General features: G+C 39.2%; 1 protein-coding gene across 3 annotated transcripts in view; it reads right to left on the reverse strand.

The window, feature by feature from the left end:
- ANKRD26 (ankyrin repeat domain containing 26) overlaps positions 1-22,016 on the reverse strand; it is a 92,968-nt gene that overhangs the window by 70,460 nt on the left and 492 nt on the right. For all 3 annotated transcript variants that reach the window (XM_082649455.1, XM_082649454.1, XM_082649456.1), the window contains exons 2-6: positions 13,793-13,907; positions 13,457-13,630; positions 9,185-9,291; positions 5,302-5,372; positions 668-701 (exon numbers count right to left, since the gene is read on the reverse strand). In XM_082649455.1, coding sequence (XP_082505581.1) covers positions 668-701; positions 5,302-5,372; positions 9,185-9,291; positions 13,457-13,630; positions 13,793-13,907 — 501 coding nt within the window. The remainder of the gene's footprint in view (positions 1-667; positions 702-5,301; positions 5,373-9,184; positions 9,292-13,456; positions 13,631-13,792; positions 13,908-22,016) is intronic.

A 22,016-nucleotide genomic window follows, 5' to 3' on the forward strand; every position in this document is an offset into this window, starting at 1 on the left:
AGATGTTGAATTTAATTAACATAACATGGTCTATAGGCAGATACTCTTCTCTTATAGAAAACTAATTCACCTTAAGGAGAGTAGACATCGTTATATCTAAGAAGACCTGCCTAATGAGGTCTTGCTTGTATAAAACCCTATGGTTCTGAGGCCTCAGCTACCTGAGATCTGCCATAACTCCTTAATGGTAAATACAAGGTACTAGTTACCACTGCAATTGTCAAATATATCAGGACAAAGGCTTGGACTAACCAGGTTTCTTAGGAAAACTCTAAATCAGAGTTAATACATAACTAAATCTGACTTTCTGAGTTGATCTGATTTGGGTCTGTATCTTGACCCCAGTGCTACATGGGTACTTATCAATCTCTGCTGAGGGACATGAGAGTGGATCTGGGGCTGACCGTCACATCACAGGTCAGCAACTTGTTGACTATGGAATCATGGGTCAATTAACCAAGCCTTCCAAACCACAGCTGCCTAATTAATAAAGTAAGCTATATAGCACAGCTACTTTGCAAAGCGGTTGTGATGACTTTATGATGTAACAAATTTAAGCACATAATACAGTGTTTAACCCAGAGTAGAACACTCAACAAACATTAGTTTCTTTTCTCCATGTTCCCTTAGTTAAACACACAAGTTTTAAAAATCCATAAAATCCTACCTGCTTAAAGACTCTTCTTCAGAACTCTCATCCACTATTAAAGGAAAAAGTAAAACACATTTTAAATCAACAATAGAAAAATACAGAATATTAAAAGTGTAAGACTGATGCTTTGTTAAAAAGTATTCCTCTGCGGGCTTCCCTGGTGGCGCAGTGGTTGAGAATCCGCCTGCCAATGCAGGGGACACGGGTTCGAGCCCTGGTCCGGGAAGATCCCACATGCTGTGGAGCAACTAAGCGCATGCGCCACACTACTGAGCCTGTGCTCTAGAGCCCGCGAGCCACAACTACTGAGCCCGCGTGCTGCAACTACTGAAGCCTGCATGCCTAGAGCCTGTGCTCTGCAACAGAAGCCACCACAATGAGAAGCCCGCGTGATGCAACAAAGGTTAGCTCCCACTCCCGCAACTAGAGAAAGCCTGCGTGCAGCAACGAAGACTCAACGCAGCCAAAAATAAAAATAATTAATTAAAAAAAAAAAAGTATTCCTTTGGAACCACACCTGGAGAGTATACTAGAGTGAATGCTGATTATACCACTGCTAGGCAATTATGCATGAGAGCCATTTCCCCACCTTTACATTTATCAAATGCAAAAAAAAAAAAAAAAAAAGGAACAGTACTTATCAAAATTTGATACCTAAAAGTGAAGTGCTGTTTACAATGACCATAATCCTAACCAAACTGTGAGACTGACAGAAAATGATATCATTAGTAGAATCAGTACCATAAACTGACAATAGCAAACTTAAATAGCATGATATTTCTGGACTTCCATCACTCAGAGCAGTGCACAGAGAATATATGTATTTTGCCATCACGTAACACAACTTCTCCGGCTCTTCAGTTCAGGGTAAAAACGCCCTGTCACAAGGAAGCCTGGTCTACAGGCACTGTACTTTACAGCACGGCAAAACACAGGAAACAAACTCTTTCTGGCCCTATTTCCAATTGCAAGATAAGCATGAAAGACTTTGTAATTCCAGTTTTATAAAGGATAATCTCCTGGAAGGGAGGCAGGGAAGGGCAAATGGGGTCAACTGGATGGTAAGGATGGAGAAGTTGAATTTTTTTTAAGTTTGAAATATATATACATTTTAAAAGTATAATCTCTTGAGACTGTGTCCTTCCATTGCTCAAGAGTCTATCTGGACCCACCACATAGAGCAGCACGGTCCAAACAGTTAGTGCTGTGTAGTCGTGAGGGATGTCATTTTTCTCAACCCTTCCGATTATGTGGCAAATGATTATAGAAATCATGCTTCTTCAGCTTGTAAGGCATATGTCATCGTATCTTAAGCTGATGAACAAAAAAAGGGAGGGAGGGAAGGAGGGAGGGAGAGACTCTGGTACTGCTGGACAACATTTCACATGTGTTGTCATAATCTGATGCTGGGGGAATGAAGTACATGCAGTAACTCCACGGGGAGAGGACACTTGCAAGCTTGCGCCTGGTGTCCTGCAGACTTCGCACCGTGCGCCTTTTCCCTTTGCTAATTTTGCTTGGTATTCTTTCACTGTAATAAATCACAAGCATGAGTACAACCACATGCTGAGTCCTGGGAGTTCTATGGAAGAGCCAAACCTGGTGTGGTTTGGGGAACGTCTCAAACAGTTGCATTGTTTACATGAAGTCTGTATTATTTGGGTTGATGTGTTATATGTGATTACAGTCAGGTTATTTCACGGAATAACCTTCCTCAAATTTGTTTTTCTTGATATTTGCCTTGGAGATTCCTGTATTTCTATATCCATTTGAATAAAGGCGTAAAAGGGATAGATGAAACAGTGACGTCAGAAACTAATTGAAACAAGCAACAATCCTATTTCAACCAGAAAAAAACCAAAGAATTCTGATGATTGATAATATGTTCTAAAGTATGCAAGTTCCTATAAAGAAAATGAAAAGATCAGTTAATTTTCTCCAACTAAGCAGCGTTTAATTCCTTACAGTTGACTCTCAGGTTTTTTGTTTTGTTTTTGTTTTTGTGGCCACACCGAGTGGCATGCAGGATCTTAGTTCCCCAGGGATCAAACCCATGCCCTCTGCAGTGGAAGCAAGGAGTCTTAACCACTAGACCACCAGGGAAGTCCCACTCCCAGGTTTTGACAACTCTGGGAAGACGCGGGCAAGCGTACTCACCAGGCCAGACTGTTTTCGCTGACCCTGGGTGGGCAGCTGCTGCTGTTATGAAAAACTTAGGTAGGACCTTGGTAGATGTGATAATTTTTCCATATTTGGACATCAGAAGTACCACTCATGTAAAAAGTAGATGTTATGACTCTTAAATTGTCCTTATGAAAAGGTTACCACCAAAGAACTTTTAAGAGTTAAATCCAACTTTCTTTTCAGTAATTTTACTTGATATAATTGATACTCCCTCCTTGAATTTTTCATTTAAAAAAATTTTTGCAACATCACCACCATTCTCTCCTACTTTTCTTTTTTTTGTTTTTCCTTTTTAGTTTTTATTTTGAATGAGAGTTTTATTTAGCACACTCAGATGAACAAATATAGGAACTGATCTACCACGCGCCACAACTAGAGAGAAGGCCACACGCTGCAACAAGGGGCCTGCACGCCACAACTAAGACCTGACGCAGCCAAAACAAATAAATATTAAAAAAAAAAAAAAAGAAACTGATCTACGTGGAATAATGCTACTTCCCTCCATCTCAAGACCCTCAGTCCTCAGTTAAGGGCTTTATAATTCCACTGACATCTTTTCGTTATTGGCTGGTACTCAAATTCCTAGAGGAGGATCCCTGCAGTATGTGACTCAGATTGTCCCCAGGAGACCTTCCCTTTGTCCCGCTGTGGAGCTCAGTGCCTGCCCTACTTTTCTCCAGCCCCTCCTCAAGTGTTCTTTACCAACCATCCCCACAGCACCCTTTCTGCACCAGCAAAACTGAACTGCTCATAAATCCTGCCAAGTCCACTCGTACATCTTAGCCTGTGCACTGCTGTTCTTTCTGCAAAACATGTGATCTTGATAGCTGTTCCTCCAGCCAAACGCTGTCCTTCTGCCTCTTTACCTGGCAAACTTCTCACTCTGCACGCTTACCTTAAGGTCCATGCACTTTTTAAAACTCGAATCCCTCACCATGGACTTAAAATATCTGGCACATATGAAACACCAATTTAAAAAAATACATAAAGACAATTTATAAACTCCTAGTGGGCTCTGGGACATAGTAAGCACAGAATAAAGTATACTAAATAATGAAAATGATCATTATAATAACAAGCTCCTGGAGGGCAAGGGCTGTGTTTTTGTTGTTGTTGTTTTGTTTCGTTTTATTTTTTTGTGTGGTACGTGGGCCTCTCACTGTTGTGGCCTCTCCCGTTGTGGAGCACAGGCTCCGGACGCGCAGCCTCAGAGGTCATGGCTCACGGGCCCAGCCGCTCCGCAGCATGTGAGATCCTCCCGGACTGGGGCACGAACCCGTGTCCCCTGCATCGGCAGGCGGACTCTCAACCACTGCGCCACCAGGGAAGCCCAAGGACTGTATTTTTTACATGTTTGCATCCTGTGACATCAGAATAGTGCCTAGTACCTAAAAGATACTTGATAGTTAATTTGTGGACAAATAAATAAATAAATAAATGTGTTCTTTGAAAATTCCATTTAAAAAAATACAGAAATTAACCAGGGACAACTCTATTATGAGCACCTTGAAGACCAAAGCTCTATTTCATCTCTGTATCTCCTCTAACGTGTAAAACCAACCTACAGAAGTTCTTTGATGGACAGAGGTCTACTATGTTAGAGGTGTCCTCATACAGATTGTACAACGCGCTAGGTGCCACATCTAGGGAACACAATAGTGTTTTTCTTAATGTGAAGTATTTTTGTGCTTTTATTAGCATTTGCTGAGTCTCCAGTTGGGCTATTTGAATATTATGATAATCCTTTAACTAATGGCAACAGAGCATCTCGTTCTAACAAAATTATAGTGTCATGACAATTATCCAACACACAGAAGAAACATCTGGTTCTGATGAAGTCAGCCTATCTCACTCTGTTTGGACTTGTGAGGAATGAAGTTGGTAATAGCGAGACCTCGCTGGTACAATAATATGGAAAATAACCAGTGCTTCTCTACCAGGCACTGCTTTTCTGACTTCTGTACTATCAGTAGGTATCTTTCAAAAATAATCTCTTCTTGGTACGCTGCACACTGGCTCAGCTTTGCAGTTCTTCTTGCTTGCCATCTGTTTAAAGTACCAGGAAGGTACTGTTGAGTTCCCAGGCTTAAAGTTGGTAACTTTTTTAGTGAGGCTAATCACTATACAATAACTAATATTCACGTGATCATAGAGGAAACATACAACATACTAACCGAAAAATCTTTTTTCTTATTTACACAAAGATATAATATGGGATTTTAGGCGCCATGATTAAATATGTGGATTTCTTTTCAGACAATACTGTCTCTGATTTTAAATTACCTACAATTAACTTCTTAAACAATTCTGAATACTAGACTATTAAGAAATTAATTAAAAAAATAAAAATATACATGCAGTTTACACACTGGTTTTTTTCATTGCTTTTTCATTATTAAAACTTCCTCACTCTTACTTTATCTATGGTAGGGTCACCAAGAGTGATTCACTATCAGACGTCTTACCTGGGTTGCTATTTTGAGAAGGAGTTTTAGGTCTCTTTTCTTCTTTATTTTCAGAAATCAGTTGGCGATTGCTATGTATTAAAAATGTGATAAATAATATTACTATTTTAATACTAATATGAAAAACAATTACCAAATATATTAAATTCTTAGATCACTTCAGACAATGTCAGAGCTATTATCAAAACTTCAATTGTGGGACCTTCCTGGTGGTGCAGTGGTTAAGAATCCGCCTGCCATTGCAGGGGACACGGGTTCGAGCCCTGGTCCGGGAAGATCCCACATGCCACGGAGCAACTAAGCCCGTGCGCCACAACTACTGACCCAGAGCTCTAGAGCCCACGAGCCACTACTGGGCCCATGCGCCGCAACTACTGAAGCCCACACGCCTAGAGCCCGAACTCCACAACAAGAGAAGCCACCGCAATGAGAAGTCCGCGCACTGCAACAAAGAGTAGCCCTCGCTCACCACAACCAGAGGAAGCCCGCTCACAGCAACAAAGACCCAATGCAACCAAAAATAAATAATATATAAATTAACTTTAAAAAATCATATTAAAAACCCAATGTGTGTGTCTTTTCATAGGTTTAACATTCTAACGTTGCAGTTTTCAGGAAAAATGTCAGTAATCAGGGTGATTAGCTGTCCTTTCTTTGTGGTTTGTAATTCAAGGACTCTCAGCTGTTCTATAATTTGTAACTGAATGTATTTATAAATATATGACCTCATTAAATTAGATAACATAACTGTCCCCCATTATCGCAGCTAATCGCACCAAGAGTAGAAAACTAATCAAAGGTCAGACCTGGCTTGGACCACTACTACTCCTTCTCTACCTACTCAAACTCTGAACCAACAGATCTTTCTTAGAATGAGGCTTAAGCTCCACGTTCATCTCCAATTCACTTGGAAGACATAAGCCTACTTTTACAATGGATGCTGACAAGTCCTGGACAGGGCTTACCTCTCCTAATGCCAACTAACCTACTTGAGATTCAGGGATTTCTGGTGAATGGGTTCCTTATGAGGCAGAATCTGAAAATACTTTGAAGGTTGAGGCAGATGTAAATCATTTAGAAGATTTTCATTATCATGGAACACAGATCACTTGAGGGGCCAACCTCAGTTCCGGAGTCTGAGGCAAGCTGGCACCCACTACTCTGAGGAGGAGGATATGGGACCTTCCACGACCTAAGAAAAAGTGCCCCACAGGATAGAAAGCAGCCTTGAGGTTCAGGTCTGGTAACAAAGGAAAAAGGAAAGTCAGCTCTCTCCCGGCAGGAGCATTTGAACCTCTCAGAAAGCCTAAAACAGTTCCCATTGACATCTGCTAGCAGAAAAGACAAGAGCCTCAAAGGGTAACTCATCGTGAAGATCTGGGCTAAGATGTGGGCTCTACATAAGGTTTTTGAGTGTGTCGGGGAGGGTGTGTGTGGCTAAAGCTAGGAGGCCCAGGTGCCAGAAATGGGTGCTGGTGCTTTGGAACAGTGGCTGAGCTACAGGCATATGTATGAGAACTAAAAAAGTTGTCACTTTGAAGTCTAAGTGTGCATCGCCATGAAGACTGAGGAATCTGGATCAACAAGGGCATCCCGGGAGCAAAGGTCGATCGTGACCCGACTGCAGGACCAGTTTCTTTTTTCTTTTAAAGTTATTAAAGGTCTTTATAGAGCAACATCCAGACTCCAGATCCAGCTGCCAAGGAGACCCTGCTAAGACCAGTTTTAGTAGCAACACTGCAGCAACAGAATCAATGCAATCAACAGAATGATGAGAATGCCTTTTTTTCCCCCTCCAAATGACTTGTGGAAGAGGACTGTCTCTCTGATCTTAGGGAATCCCTTAGGTTCTTGCAAAATTTAAGAGGGAGAGTATAGAAGTAAGTCCCCAAGAGAAAATATAGGATAGTCTGCTGAACTAAGCACTTCAAGACCCAAATAACAAGTTAGAAAAATCAGAGCTGTGACACTACTTGTACCCCATGCACAGGGGTTACACTTGGAATGAAATGGATAACGTTAGGATCTTTAAGTATATAAAGTCTTAAAGTCCTGAGATAAAGAACCCTGTGCCCACTGCTACATCTAACTAGTCTGGCCTTTCGGCTGGTTTCCAGCTGATGATGGGGAACATCTCACCACCATTCCCAAGCTGCCTGCACCAAACAAGAACTCTCACCTGTCACATAACAAGTAACAGTTAAATTATTTTTAACCACAGTTTAGTGATAACTGGCATTTTAATGTAAACACTTACATATTAAAACCACTAATAAGAGCATATTCTTCTGCGGTCCATCCATAGATATCTTGAGAAAAGACATCAATACCTTGCTGAAGAAGAAGCCTGACTATATTTGTTGATTCATAGTTTACAGCAAGTATGAGAGCTGTTCTAAAATAACAGAGAGATAACTTCACCCTTAGGAACTTTAGCTAACTTACTTTAACAGCTAATTTGATATACTTTACCAAGTTAATATCTTGCCCATCCATGCAGAACTGACCATTTACATATTCAAGTGTTCATCTTTGTAAATTGCCTCCAAGGCTAAAATGAAGGGACAAAAAAGAAGCCTCCTGTCCCACTCGGATGGCATGTAGAAGAAATTGCTAATTTAAAGTCCTTGATGGACAAGAAACTATGCTGAGGTCACTTATCTGAAGCAGGTGAGTATATAAAGGAAGAATTCCCCATTTCTTCCTTAGTCTGTTATATTATACTTCAAAATCAGCTAGAGGTCAGGCTAAGGAAAAGCTATTTGCAGGCTTAAAACAATAATATTAATAATAATGAAATAAAAATAGTCATGGTTGCAGTTAATGTTGCTGATAAGCATGTGCTAGGCACTAAATGAAATACTATATATGTAATCTTTCTTCCACACAACCACCCTTGAAGGATATACTACTATCCTCCTTTTCATATCAGGAAACATATTTGCTGATAATAAGTAACGTTCCCAAGGTCATACACCTAGTAAGTAGGAAAACTAGGAATTAAACCCAGTCTGAATCTAAAGCCCATCACTTTCCTCCTTATCACCCATCTATGACTTGTCTTCATTGAAGGAAATGTTTATCCAATTAAAGCTATCTTTCTTCCTTCTACCTTCACCAATTAAAAATAAGAACATCAAAATGTACTAGAAATGGGGCTTCCCTGGTGGCGCAGTGGTTGAGAGTCCGCCTGCCGATGCAGGGGACACGGGTTCATGCCCCGGTCTGGGAAGATCCCACATGCCGCGGGGTGGCTGGGCCCGTGAGCCGTGGCCGCTGGGCCTGCGCGTCCGGAGCCTGTGCCCCGCAGCGGGAGAGGCCACAACAGTGAGAGGCCCGCGTACCCCCCCCCAAAAAAAAAGTACTACAAATGAAAAAGGATAAAAACTGATGAGCCCAAAGTATCTGGTAATAGTGATTAACAATCACTTAGTGATAACCTAATAACATCAGTACTCTTCAAAGAAAGTAATTTAAAGCAAAGAGTCATCCCAAAGACATGCATCTTTTAAGGAAAAATATATACAAAGTAGAGGTTAAAAAATTATTCTAAAAGAATTAAGAAATTCAATATTGTGTCATAAGGTAAATTAAAAAGTAGAATCCGTATTTTATAAAGCTAATAAAACTAATACGAAATCCCTTAGCTATTATAAGATCGTGTGACCAAAAAAAGAAAAAAATCAGGTTGCAAATGACATCAGTCAATATTATAAAGGAATATGAATCCTGCTATATATTATTTTTCATGATACACAGTCAGAGTAATTGCTTTTCGACCTGATGATGTGTTGATTATACATTAATCCTCTTCTTACTAATTTAATCTGTCACCACTCTAGAACAGCACTAAGGTTTTTAAAAAGAAAAAGAACTACTGTACCTTTTCATCTTATCAACTACATGTATATTTGCTTCTTTCTTTACTAAAAATTCCACCATGTGCTGATTGTTTTCACTTACAGCAAGTAAAAGTGGTGTGAGGTCCTCCTGTAAGACAGCAGAAACACTTTATACAGAAGGTACAAAGTTACATATTTCTAAACTGAATTTTAAAACTTATAATAGATTCTCTGAACTTAAACATCTAATATAGAAAGTAAATAAAAAGGAGCCCCTTCCTTCTCACCCACGCTGTGCTTTTCTTCCTTCTCTTTAAAATGCTCCTCACTTCTTTACATGATTAACTGCAAAGTCATTCTCTAAAACTCACTTCCAACATTTACCGGTTCCAAGGATCTTTGCTTCTATCACAGTATTTATTAGGTATACTGGAGTTATTTTATTGCTCTATACTAGTCTATACACTCTAAACACTCCTCCAGAGATAATCATTTAACTATTAAATCAACTGCATATTTTAGGAACAATGCTGAGGAGAAAGATATAATATTGTCTGCAACATGCATAACCTATCCAACGATAACCAATTAACCTCATAAGGTTTACAGACATTCCAATGGGAATATGATTCTTCACATGAACATGTAAAGAAAAAGAGTTTTTTTAAAAAAAACTTATAAATTCTAACTTGAAAATTTCAATCCCACTCTTAAGAGATTCTTTTAAAATATGAAATAGATTATAAATTAATGACTGTTTTAAAATCTAGAAATATTTATCAAAATAAACTGTAATACAGGAACTGGAAACACAGATGCTTATGGAGGCAAAGTAGGTGACCCAAGTAAGTGAAGAACCCAGGTGAGGCCAGCAAACCGGAGAACGCGCACCATACAGAAGGGGCACCCTTTGCACGGCAGACCAAACAGTAGCGTGGGCTCAAGGGGGACCAGATTGGATTCCTTAAGAGAAGCCTGAAATGCAGATTTCTGCATGAGTCTCCTAAATTTTAAATGCTGACTCAATTTGTGGAGAAAAGCTAAACACATCCAGGGGCCACGTTTAGTCTATAGCCCACTTGTGTTTTTATGTTTGCTGTGAGTGTTTCCAAACGGGTGGATATAAAGCAAATATTTGCATGTAAAACCTTTCCTTTCTTTAGTATCATGTGTTTTACAAAACAAAAGTGGGTCTCAACATGTAATAAAAATTGCTATTAAGATTCACAATACCCACTTCAAGAATGTTTCCAATGCCTGTTAAAACTACAATCTATGGGCTTCCCTGGTGGCGCAGTGGTTAAGAGTTCACCTGCCGATGCAGGGGACACGGGTTCGTGCCCCGGTCCGGGAAGATCCCACATGCCGCGGAGCGGCTGGGCCCGTGAGCCATGGCCACTGAGCCTGCGCGTCCGGAGCCTGTGCTCTGCAACAGGAGAGGCCACAACAGTGAGAGGCCTGCGTACTGCAAAAAAAAAAAAAAAAAAAAAAAAAAAACCTACAATCTATTTCTATAATTCTCCCTGATGTTAACCAAATGGATAATTAGTTCATAAGACTGCTGAAACTAAATTATTAAAACAATTCCTATCTGTACTGTTACTAACTTCATGGGTTTTGTTGTTTAAAACTATCATCTTGCTTATGCCAGGGCCCAGTGAACCTAACAGACACACTGCAAGAGTCTGTCATGCAGCTTTCACCAAAAGAAGGCTCATGCTTTACTATTACTGCAGTCAGGAAAACCCTGTTTGTGATAAACATCTGCTGACCTAACGACCTGGATGATAACAAAAGGTGCAAAAATCGCAAAGGGTCATACTCTACTTATTAAATGACTCACCATAAGCAAATTTCTAAAGACTCTCTGAGTGCCAGTGAATGACTAGTGGTTGGAAGGAAAAAGGAGTTATTCTTCAAGCCAATAGATATTGCCAATAATATCCCTTTTACCTTCTCAATCACAGAGGCAGAGAAAGATAAAAGTCAGGCTAATATTGTTGGAAAGGAGGGAGTTGATGGAAGTAGCATCTATCAAACTCCAACTCTTCTAGAGATTTCTTATTTTTGAGATCTGTGAATTTATAAATCACACTCATCCATTCCATTGTTCTTAACCAAGGGCTGTATCAGAATCTCGAGGAAATATTTCCAAACACACATGTCTGGGCCTTCCTAGATTTATTCAATCTAAATCTTCAGGGGAGAGCCTAGGCTTGTAAATTTTTTATAAGTTCTCCCAGGTGACTGTGGTTCACGAGAAGAATTCTAGCTGAGAACTAGTGTAGCAACCATGTCAGTCTCATCTCCTACCCACATGGCCAATTCCTTTTCTCAATTGAGGATTTGAAAAAAAAAAAAAGAAAAGTGTAAGAGATAAGAGTCACCAAAACTACATTTAATTTTTCTGGGTAAATAGGTAGAACAGGGACGAGTAAACTCAAAATGCAACTTGATCTCATTAATTATAAACCCTTTACTTCCCATCAAGACATTCTAGATTTGAGAGCAGAGTCTAGACTCTTATCTAAGAGGCTGTTTCTGCCAAAACAGGATAATATGTCAGTTAATTATTTGTTCTTCTCCCTTATTTCCCATTTAATCACCACACGTTCACCGCCAATCTGATTTCCTCTGAGTCCTCCTAAAATTGATCTCTAGGCAAGGTTACAATTCACTTAGGCTCTTTCCCAAAATAAGAATTATTATCCCCGAAACCTGAAAAGAACTTTGCCTAAATACATAAACTGAAGGGGAAAACCCCCCCAAAAAACCTCTTCTTGGCACTTCCTAACTGCCAAATTTCCAAATTGGCCTGCATATTTCTTTTTTTTTTAATTTAATTAATTAATTTATTTATTTTTGGCTGCGTTGGGTCTTCGTTGCTGCGCGTGGGCTTTCTCTAGTCGTGGTGAGCGGGGGCTACTCTTCCTTGCGGTGCACAGACTTTTCATTGCAGTGGCTTCTCTTGTTGGGGAGCACAGGCTCTAGGGGCGCGGGCTCAGTAGTTGTGGCTCGCGTACTCCAGAGCGCAGGCTCAGTAGTTGTGGCTCACGGGCTTAGTTGCTCCGCGGCATGTGGGATCTTCCTGGACCAGGGCTCGAACCCATGTCTCCTGCATTGGCAGGCAGATTCTTAACCACTGCACCACCAGGGAAGCCCGGCCTGCATATTTCAACTGCTCTCTCCTTTTCCTTTTCCTTTTTCCCTCTGAAGCCTTAGGTAATGAGAGAGAAATCATTTTTACATAAATCATTTTTTAATAACATAGGAACTTGTCAACAGCAGCAAGATTGTTATTATTGTAAAATGCTTTTGTTTTGTTTGAGTTTTAGGACAAAGTCTATCTCCAAGGCAAGTTTTGCATTTCTGTGTTGTTTTACACTAATCAGGAAAAAAATTTGAGCGGGGGAAAAAAAAAAGTCTTACCTTTAACAAATGCAATGTTTTCACAAATATCTGCTATAGACACATAAAAGAAAGCTATACCCTCTAATGCTTCTTTAGAAATATAATGATTTAAAGTGAAATCTTAGATAATTAAGTTATTTCAAAATATTTTCACTCAGGGAATGCTTGAGCTTCCAAATATGTAAAACTGACCCCATTTATGTCAGCAGAGGGAGTTCCTGGCGGGGCTGCAGCAGGAGGAGGTAATGTGTATCCCAAAGAAAAAGCAGGAACAGCAGCTCCGCCATCACCTGCTCCCCATGCACAGCTACAACCCTGCTGAGGAGCCCCCCAGGCTGAGTGTGGAAGACCCCAAGGTGTACATGGTGGACCAAACGGCCACCAGCATAAGGGAACACCCTTGCTGGGTGTCAAACACGACCTGCCCCACTTTCCCCAATCTTAGAACCTGGGGTCCTGGAGGGCTCAGGGCCTGCTGCCTGCCCTGGCCACCTGCACTCACCCAGCTCTCCCTGCTGGGTACTGAGTCTCCTTCCTCCTCCCATCCATCCCCAACAGCACCCATTCCTTGAGCCCCTGCAAGCAGCCAGCCCCCACCTCATCTCCCTTCCCCCAGGTCTTTGTCTTGTGTGGGCTCTGAGCCCACCACCCACTCCCAGGCATATCCTAATGGGAAGATTTCCCTTCTGGGGTAGAAGGGTGGCTGGGAGACAGAATTGTGCTCTTTCTGTGAGCACCACCTTTCTCCAGCCCGTGACTTGGCTTTGCAGTTGTTTCCATGGTAACAGGGCCTGATGGGTGGTATTCAGTATACATATTATTATAGATAAAACATCTGCAGCTAAAACAAACAAAAAAAAACCATGTATTGCAAATATTTTGTAAATATAGTTGAGCTATACCTTGTTCCTTGCTTCAATGTTGGCATCATGTGAAAGCAGCTTTGCTGCGAGTGATATATTCTGATAAAGGGCAGCATAGTGGAGAGCAGTGTTGCCACTGATATCCATGACATTTGGGTCGGCACCATGTTCCAGCAGAATAGTTGCACACTCCTCTTCCTGGCATTGTATGGCCTATAAGTGTTATGCCAAGACACAGACTGTAAATTCTAGAAATTCAGAGTAAACATTCCAGAAGTTTCACCAATTCGTTATATTTAAATGAGATAAATCCATTTTTATTCTAAGCAGTTAAATCAAATCCATCTCACGTTGACATGGTTGGCTACTATGTACCTTCATCAGCGCTGTCCTGTTTTCGTTGTCACAGAGGTTAAGCTGGCATTTTCTCTCCACTAGGAGAGTTACCACTGCTGGATGGCCACTGGCACAGGCCAAATGGAGAGCAGTCCTACGAAACCGAGAGGAGTTTTTAGGAAATTGTAGTGCACTATTTCAAAACATATAATTGTTCATGTAATTGAAAACATTTAAGAGCATGCTATTCCTATCCCTTTAAAACAAATATTTAGTTTTCTTCTGGAGAAAGAACAATATATATTAGCTCTTCTTACTCTCCACATTAATGAAAGAACAACCTGCTTGAATAGAAAGAGCATGACCTTGAGATTCAGCTCAACTTGGGTTTGAATTTGACTTTAACTGTGTCACTTATTAGCTGTCACTTAGCCTTTCTGTGCCTCAATTTCCTCATCAACAAAATGGGGATAAAGCAGTAGTTATCTCACAGGACACCACTGTGATGCTTAAATGAGAACCCATGCAAAGGGTTTAGAACAGTTCCTCGCACAGATAACAGCTCAATAATTATTAGGTAATATTATCATAATTATTACTAATATTTTACAAGGGCAACATTTCAATTAAATAAAAGGATATTATACCTCTTTTGAAGATATGTCTTGAGGACTAGAGAGAACACTGTACTTCAGTGATTCTAATATGCTCATTTTCTCACATTTTAACATCTCTGACATTGGAATGAAATTTATAATTCATGATGTCTTACAACTATAATTGATAGCATTTTTTGTCTGTTCCTTTCTCATTTTTCCTGTTGGTCTAATTATCTCTGTCTCTGTGCCTAAAGTTGCCATTTTTTTTAAATTTAAGTATAGGTGATGTATAATATTATATATTACGGAATTTCCCTGGTGGCGCAGTGGTGAAGAATCCATTTGCCAATGCAGGGGACACAGGTTCGAGCCCTGGTCCCAGAAGATCCCACGTGCCACAAAGCAACTAAGTCCATGCACCACAACTACTGAGCCTGCGCTCTAGAACCCGCGAGCCACAACTACTGAGCCCACACGCCTAGAGCCCGTGCTCCACAACAAGAGAAGCCACCACAATGAGAAGCCCGCGCACCGCAAGGAAGAGTAACCCCCGCTCGCCACAACTAGAGAAAGCCTGCGCGCAGCATCGAAGAACCAACGCAGCCAAAAATAAAAAAATAATAATAAAATAAAAATTATATATCATAGGGGTACAACATAGTGATTCACAATTTTTAAAGGTTATATACTCCATTTATAGTTATTATAAAATATTGGCTATATTCCCCATGTTGTACAATATATCCTTGTAGCTTATTTTATACCTAATAGTTTGTACCTCTTAATCCCCTACCCCTATCTTGCCCCTCCTCCCTTTCCTCTCCCCACTGGTAACCACTAGTTTGTTCTCTATATCTGTGAGTTGGTAACATTTAAAAAAATTTCTATATTAATATATAAAATAGTGGGGCATCATACAGTCCATGGTGCCTTTCATCAAATGAAATAATGGCCTGTATAACGGGTCTACTGCAGTTCTAGTCACACGGTTGGCACTTAAATAACTTTTAGTTCTTAAAGGCATGATGAGCAATACTGTAAATCACCTATACTTCAATTTTTAAAAAATAATAAAATAAAAGCAGCACGGGGAAAGAGAACTAAAATAACAAGCAAAACAAGAATTTTTTAAAAAGTAATTCTAACTCTGATTTTCAGGAAACTTTAAGCCAAAGGAAATTCAGGATTCAAATGAATAGGAATGGCTCATTTTATTCAATATTTACATTTATAGATTGTGTGAAATCAGGCATTTCCAATGATCAATAGTAGTATTTAATACCATTATAAATGTTCAAAAAGGACAAGTAAAGGTTATCTTTTACAATTTCCTACCTTCAGAAATGCTTCTGTTTGAAAGAAGGGAGAAAAGCTTCAATTGAGACTAAGCCTTAATACTTCAAATTTTAAATTTCTCATCGTGCTCACGGGGGCAACATGAAGTTTTTAAGGATGAAAGAGTTCTGAGAGATAGATGCAGGGTCCTGAGTAGAAAGCATCTGCTACATAATAGGTATTCAAGTTATATTTGATGAACAAATGGATTAAACAATGGATAAACATAACTGGAGAGTTCAATAATTTTTTTAACATATTTATTGGAGTATAATTGCTTTACAATGATTTATTAGTTTCTGCTGTATAACAAAGTGAATCAGCTATGTGTATACATATATCCCCATATCCCCTCCCTCTTGCGTCTCCCTCCCACCCTCCCTATCCCACCCCTCTAGGTGGTCACAAAGCACCGAGCTGATCTCCCAAGTGATGCAGCTGCTTCCCACTAGCTAGCTATTCTACATTTAGTAGTGTATATATGTCACTGCTACTCTCTCGCTTCATCCCAGCCTAACCTTCCCCCTTCCTTGTGTCCTCAAGTTCATTCTCTACGTCTGTGTCTTTACTCCTGTCCTGCTCCTAGGTTCATCAGAACCTTTTTTTTTTTTAGATTCCATATCTATGTGTTAGAACATGGTATTTGTTTTTCTCTTTCTGACTTACTTCACTCTGTATGACAGACTCTAGGTCCATTCACCTCACTACAAATAACTCAATTTCATTTCTTTTTATGGCTGAGTAATATTCTATTGTATATATGTGCCACATCTTCTTTATCCATTCATCTGTCAATGGACACTTAGATTGCTTCTATGTCCTAGCTATTGTAAATAGTGCTGCAATGAACATTGTGGTGCATGACTCTTTTTGAATTATGGTTTTCTCAGGGTATATGTCCAGAAGTGGGTTTGCTGGGTTGTATGGTAGCTCTACTTTTCGTTTTTTAAGGACCCTCCATATTGTTCTCCATAGTGGCTGTATCAATTACATTCCCACCAACAGTGCAGGAGGGTTCCCTTTTCCCCACACCCTCTCCAGCATTTACTGTTTGTAGATTTTTGATGATGGCCATTCTGACCAGTATGAGGTGATACCTCATTGCAGTTTTGATTTGCCTTTCTCTAATGATTAGTGATGTTGAGCATCTTTTCAAGTGTTTGTTGGCAATCTGTATATCTTCTTTGGAGAAATGTGTATTTAGGTCTTCTGCCCATTTTTGGATTGAGTTATTTGTTTTTTTGATATTGAGCTGCATGAGCTGCTTGTATATTTTGGAGAGTAATCCTTTGTCAGTTGCTTCATTTGCAAATATTTTCTCCCATTCTGAGGGTTGTCTTTTCATCTATTTTATGGTTTTCTTTGCTGTGCAAAAGCTTTTAAGTTTCATCGGGTCCCATTTGTTTATTTTTGTTTTTATTTGCATTTCTGTAGGAGGTGGGTCAAAAAAGATCTTGCTGTGATTTATGTCATAGAGTGTTCTGCCTAAGTTTTCCTCTAAGAGTTTTAGAGGAATTTCATTCCTCTAATTTCATTCTTTTACATGTAGCTGTCCAGTTTCCCCAGCACCACTTATTGAAGAGGCTGTCTTTTCTCCATTGTATATTCTTGCCTCTTTTATCAAAGATAAGGTGACCATATGTGCATGGGTTTATCTCTGGGCCTTCTATTCTGTTCCAGAGGTCTATATTTCTGTTTTTGTACCAGTACCATACTGTCTTGATTACTGTAGCTTTGTAGTACAGTCTGAAGTCAGGGAGCCTGATTCCTCCAGTTCCATTTTTCTTTCTCAAGATTGTTTTGGCTATTCAGGGTCTATTGTGTTTCCATACAACTGGTGAAATTCTTTGCTCTAGTTCTGTGAAAAATGCCATTGGTAGTTTGATAGGGATTGCATTGAAACTGTAGTTTGCTTTGGGTAGTATAGTCATTTTCACAATGTTGATTATTCCAATCCAAGAACATGGTATCTCTCTCCATCTGTTTGTATCATCTTTAATTTCTTTCATCAGTGTCTTATAGTTTTCTGCATACAGGTCTTTTGTCTCCTTAGGTAGGTTTATTCCTAGGTGTTTTATTCTTTTTGTTGTAATGGTAAATGGGAGTGTTTTCTTAATTTCTCTTTCAGATTTTTCATCATTAGTGTTTAGGAATGTAAGAGATTTGTGTACATTAATTTTGTATCCTGCTACTTTACCAAATTCATTGATTAGCTCTAGTAGTTTTCTGGTAGCATCTTCAGGATTCTCTATGTATAGTATCATGTCATCTGCAAACAGTGACAACTTTAATTCTTCTTTTCCGATTTGGATTCCTTTTATTTCTTTTTCTTCTCTGATTGCTGTGGCTAAAAATTCCAAAACTATGTTGAATAACAGTGGTGAGAGTGGGCATCCTTGTCTTTTTCCTGATTTTAGATGAAATGGTTTAAGTTTTTCACCACTGAGAACAATGTTGGCTGTGGGTTTGTCATATATGCCCTTTATTATGTTGAGGTAAGTTCCCTCTATGCCTACTTTCTGGAGAGTTTTTATCATAAACAGGTGTTGAATTTTGTCAAAAGCTTTTTCTGCATCTACTGAGATTATCATATGGTTTTTATTCTTCAGTTTGTTAATATGGTGTATCACATTGATTGGTGTATATTGAAGAATCCTTGCATTCCTGTGATAAACCCCACTTGATCATGGTGTACGATCCTTTTAATGTGCTGTTGGATTCTGTTTGCTAGTATTTTTTTGAGAATTTTTGCATCTACGTTCATCAGTGATATTGGTCCGTAGTTTTCTTTTTTTGTTATATCTTTGTCTAGTTTTGGTATCACAGTGATGGTGGCCTTGTAGAACGAGTTTGGGAGTGTTCCTCCCTCTGCTATATTTTGGAAGAGTTTGAGAAGGACAGGTGTTAGCTCTTCTGTAAATGTTTGATGGAATTCTCCTGTGAAGCCATCTGGTCCTGGTCTTTTGTTTGTTGGAAGATTTAAAAAATTTTTTTTTTAGCAGTACACGGTCCTCTCACTGCTGTGGCCTCTCCCGTTGTGGAGCACAGGCTCCAGACACGCAGGCTTAGTGGCCATGGCTCACGGGCCTAGCTGCTCTGAGGCACGTGGGATCTTCCCATGTCCCCTGCAACGGCAGGTGGACTCTCAACCACTGCGCCACCAGGGAAGCCCTGTTGGAAAATTTTTAATCACAGTTTCAATTTCAGTGCTTGTGATTGGTCTGCTTATATTTTCTATTTCTTCTTGGTTCAGTCTTGGAAGGTTGTGCTTTTCTAAGAATTTGTCCATTTCTTCCAGGTTGTCCATTTTATTGGCATATAGTTGCTTGTAGTAATCTCTCATGAATCTTTGTATTTCTGATGTCAGTTGTTACTTTGGAGAGTTCGATATTTTTAAAGAAAACTTTTGGGAAGTAAAGCAATACTTATGCAATAGTAATAATCATTTACATTTGTATTTTTGATTTTTTATTTTCATAAGAACACAACTAAAACTCTATAAACTTTTGCAATAGTAATAATCACCACTTAGATTTACTATTTTTTATTTTCATAAGACTGCAATAAAGTAAAATGATTAATCTATAATCATTTACATATTATAGGTAGTAAAGTTACACAAAATCAAAAACGTGTATATAGCGAAATATATACCTAGTAAAATCTACAGGCATGGATAAAAAGATTCCCTTTACTTCTGAAGAGGTTAAAAGTTGTCAGAAGATATCAATCCTTGAAAAACTTCCAAAAAAAATAGAAAGTGAGGAATTATTTTTATTTGTACAAGATTCATATTCCTGCTCTCTCCCAGAATTATTTCACTAATACTAAACATTTACTAGAATTTTTGTACATGTTCACTGTAGAAATCACAGATTTTTTTTTTTTTTTTTTTTTTTGCAGTACGCGGGCCTCTCACTGCTGTGGCCTCTCCCGTTGCGGAGCACAGGCGCCGGACGCGCAGGCCCAGCGGCCACGGCTCACGGGCCCAGCTGTTCCGTGGCATGTGTGATCCTCCCGGGCCGGGGCACAAACCCGCATCCCGTGCATAGGCAGGTGGACTCTCAACCACTGCGCCACCAGGGAAGCCCCACAGATTTTTTTAAAAGGAAAAGAAAGCTTCACTTATAAGTGTGCAGAAATAACAAATTTTATCATATTTTTGTACATATTTTTGCCTAAGATAAGACCATAGTCTTCTTGTGTTTATATATAAGGAAACTGATTTTTTTTCCTCAATGTTCTACCAAAGTACATCTCTGCAGGTCAACACACATCTGTTATCTATGCCACCTTCAATGGTCACATATTACTCCATACCAGATACACTGTAATTTATTTTTAAAATCTTTGAGTTTGTCTTAATACATTGCTATTTTAAGCAGTGTTGAGAACAACAAATTGTATGTTACCTATCTCTAATTTATCTCTAATTATTTACCTCTTATTTGTATAAAGAGAATTGATGTGTAAAGGGAATATACATTTTTTAAATGTGGTACTTATCACCAAATTGCCTATTTGAAAAGTCAAAAGCAACTTAGACTTTAAACAGCAGTATAAGCACCACTGTTCTTCATCTTCACAAACTTTGTGAAGGGAAAATGTTTTTCATTCCTCTTTAACTTAAATTCCTTTTATTACCAGAAATGCTAAATTTTTTTTCCTATATCCATTGGTCACTTATGGATATGCAAAAAAGTACTTTGCTCAATTTCAAATTAGAGGTTTTTTCCCCTTACTGATTTCAAAGAATTCTCTGTAAAATGAAGATATGTTTTCTTGCCTGATACAAATATGTTGATATATTTTAAAAGCTCTTTGTCTTTTATTTTGTTAATCTTCTTTTCTGATCTACAGAGGGTTTTAATTTTTTTATGTTGTTAAATCAACCTCCAGAATTCTTGCTTTTGAAGTCATTCTTAGGAAGGTCTTTGTCAGCACAAAAAATGTATAAATAGGAATTTTGTTTTCTTCTAGTCGTTTTCTCACTTTGAATATTTAAAATTTTTGATATGTACTCCATCTGAAACTTATTTTTGTGAGATAAAAATCTAGTTACTTTTCTCTAAATAGTTAGCAGTTTACTTCTCCACCATTTACAAACAATTTATTTTTTCCTTCTAATATGAAATGTCATTAGTTCAAGTTCTAAAGTCTTACATATATTTGGGTGTTTGGGCATTTTCTATTCTGTTCCATTCATTTATCTGTCTTTTCAGTTGTTAGTAAATGAATAATTTGTGGGAACTTACAGCACATTTTGATATCTAGAAGAGCAAATCTTTGTCTACTACATAAAACTTAATTTCATCACAGCAAATAAAGAAAGCATGTGAAACTCAAAAAATTTTAAACCACCATATGCTTATTTGGTTTAAATATGGGAAGACCATATTTTAAGAAAATGAGTCTTCCTATTCAAGGACACAGCCATCTTCCCACTTCAAAGCTGTCTTCTAAGGTCCTTCAGTAGAGAACATATATACATAGGTGTACACTGATATAAAACGGATACTGCAGGCTTCCCTGGTGGCACAGAGGTTAAGAATCCGCCTGCCAATGCAGGGGACACAGGTTTGGGCCCTGGTCGGGGAAGATCCCACATACTGTGGAGCAACTAAGCCCGTGTGCCACAACTACTGAGGCTGCGTTCTAGAGCCCGCAAACCACAACTACTGAGCCCACATGCCACAACTACTGAAGCCCATGCACCTAGAGCCCGTGCTCCACAACAACAGAAGCCACCCCAATGAGAAGCCCACGCACTGCAACGAAGAGTAGCCCCCCACTCGCTGCAACTAGAGAAAGCCCACGTGCAGCAGTGAAGACCCAACACAGCCAAAAATAAATAAATTAAAATAAATAAATTTTTAAAAAAAGAATCCGCCTTCTAATGCAGGGGACACGGGTTCGAGCCCTGGTCCAGGAAGATCCCACATGCTGCAGAGCAACTAAGCCCATGGGCCACAACTACTGAGCCTGCGCTCTAGAGCCGGCAAGCCACAACTACCTAGCCCATGTTCCACATCTACCTAGCCCACCTTCCACAACTAACTGAGCTCGCGCGCCTAGAGCCCGTGCTCCACAATAAGAGAAGCCATCACAATGAGAAGCCCGCGCACGGCAATGAAGACCCAACACAGCAATAAATAAATTAATTTTTTTAAAAAAAGATACTGGATTGTATCTGAAGAATTTTTAGTCCAGAAGTTTATCTGTCATGAGACAGATCATTTTCCTCATTATGCACTTCTCTGTAACATATAACATTACGGTATAAAAATGTGTACATTAAAAATAAGATACTGTTCATGTTTAATTTCGTT

The sequence above is a fragment of the Grampus griseus genome (assembly GCF_964374135.1).
Source record: "Grampus griseus genome assembly, chromosome: 2".
NCBI lineage: Eukaryota > Metazoa > Chordata > Mammalia > Artiodactyla > Delphinidae > Grampus > Grampus griseus.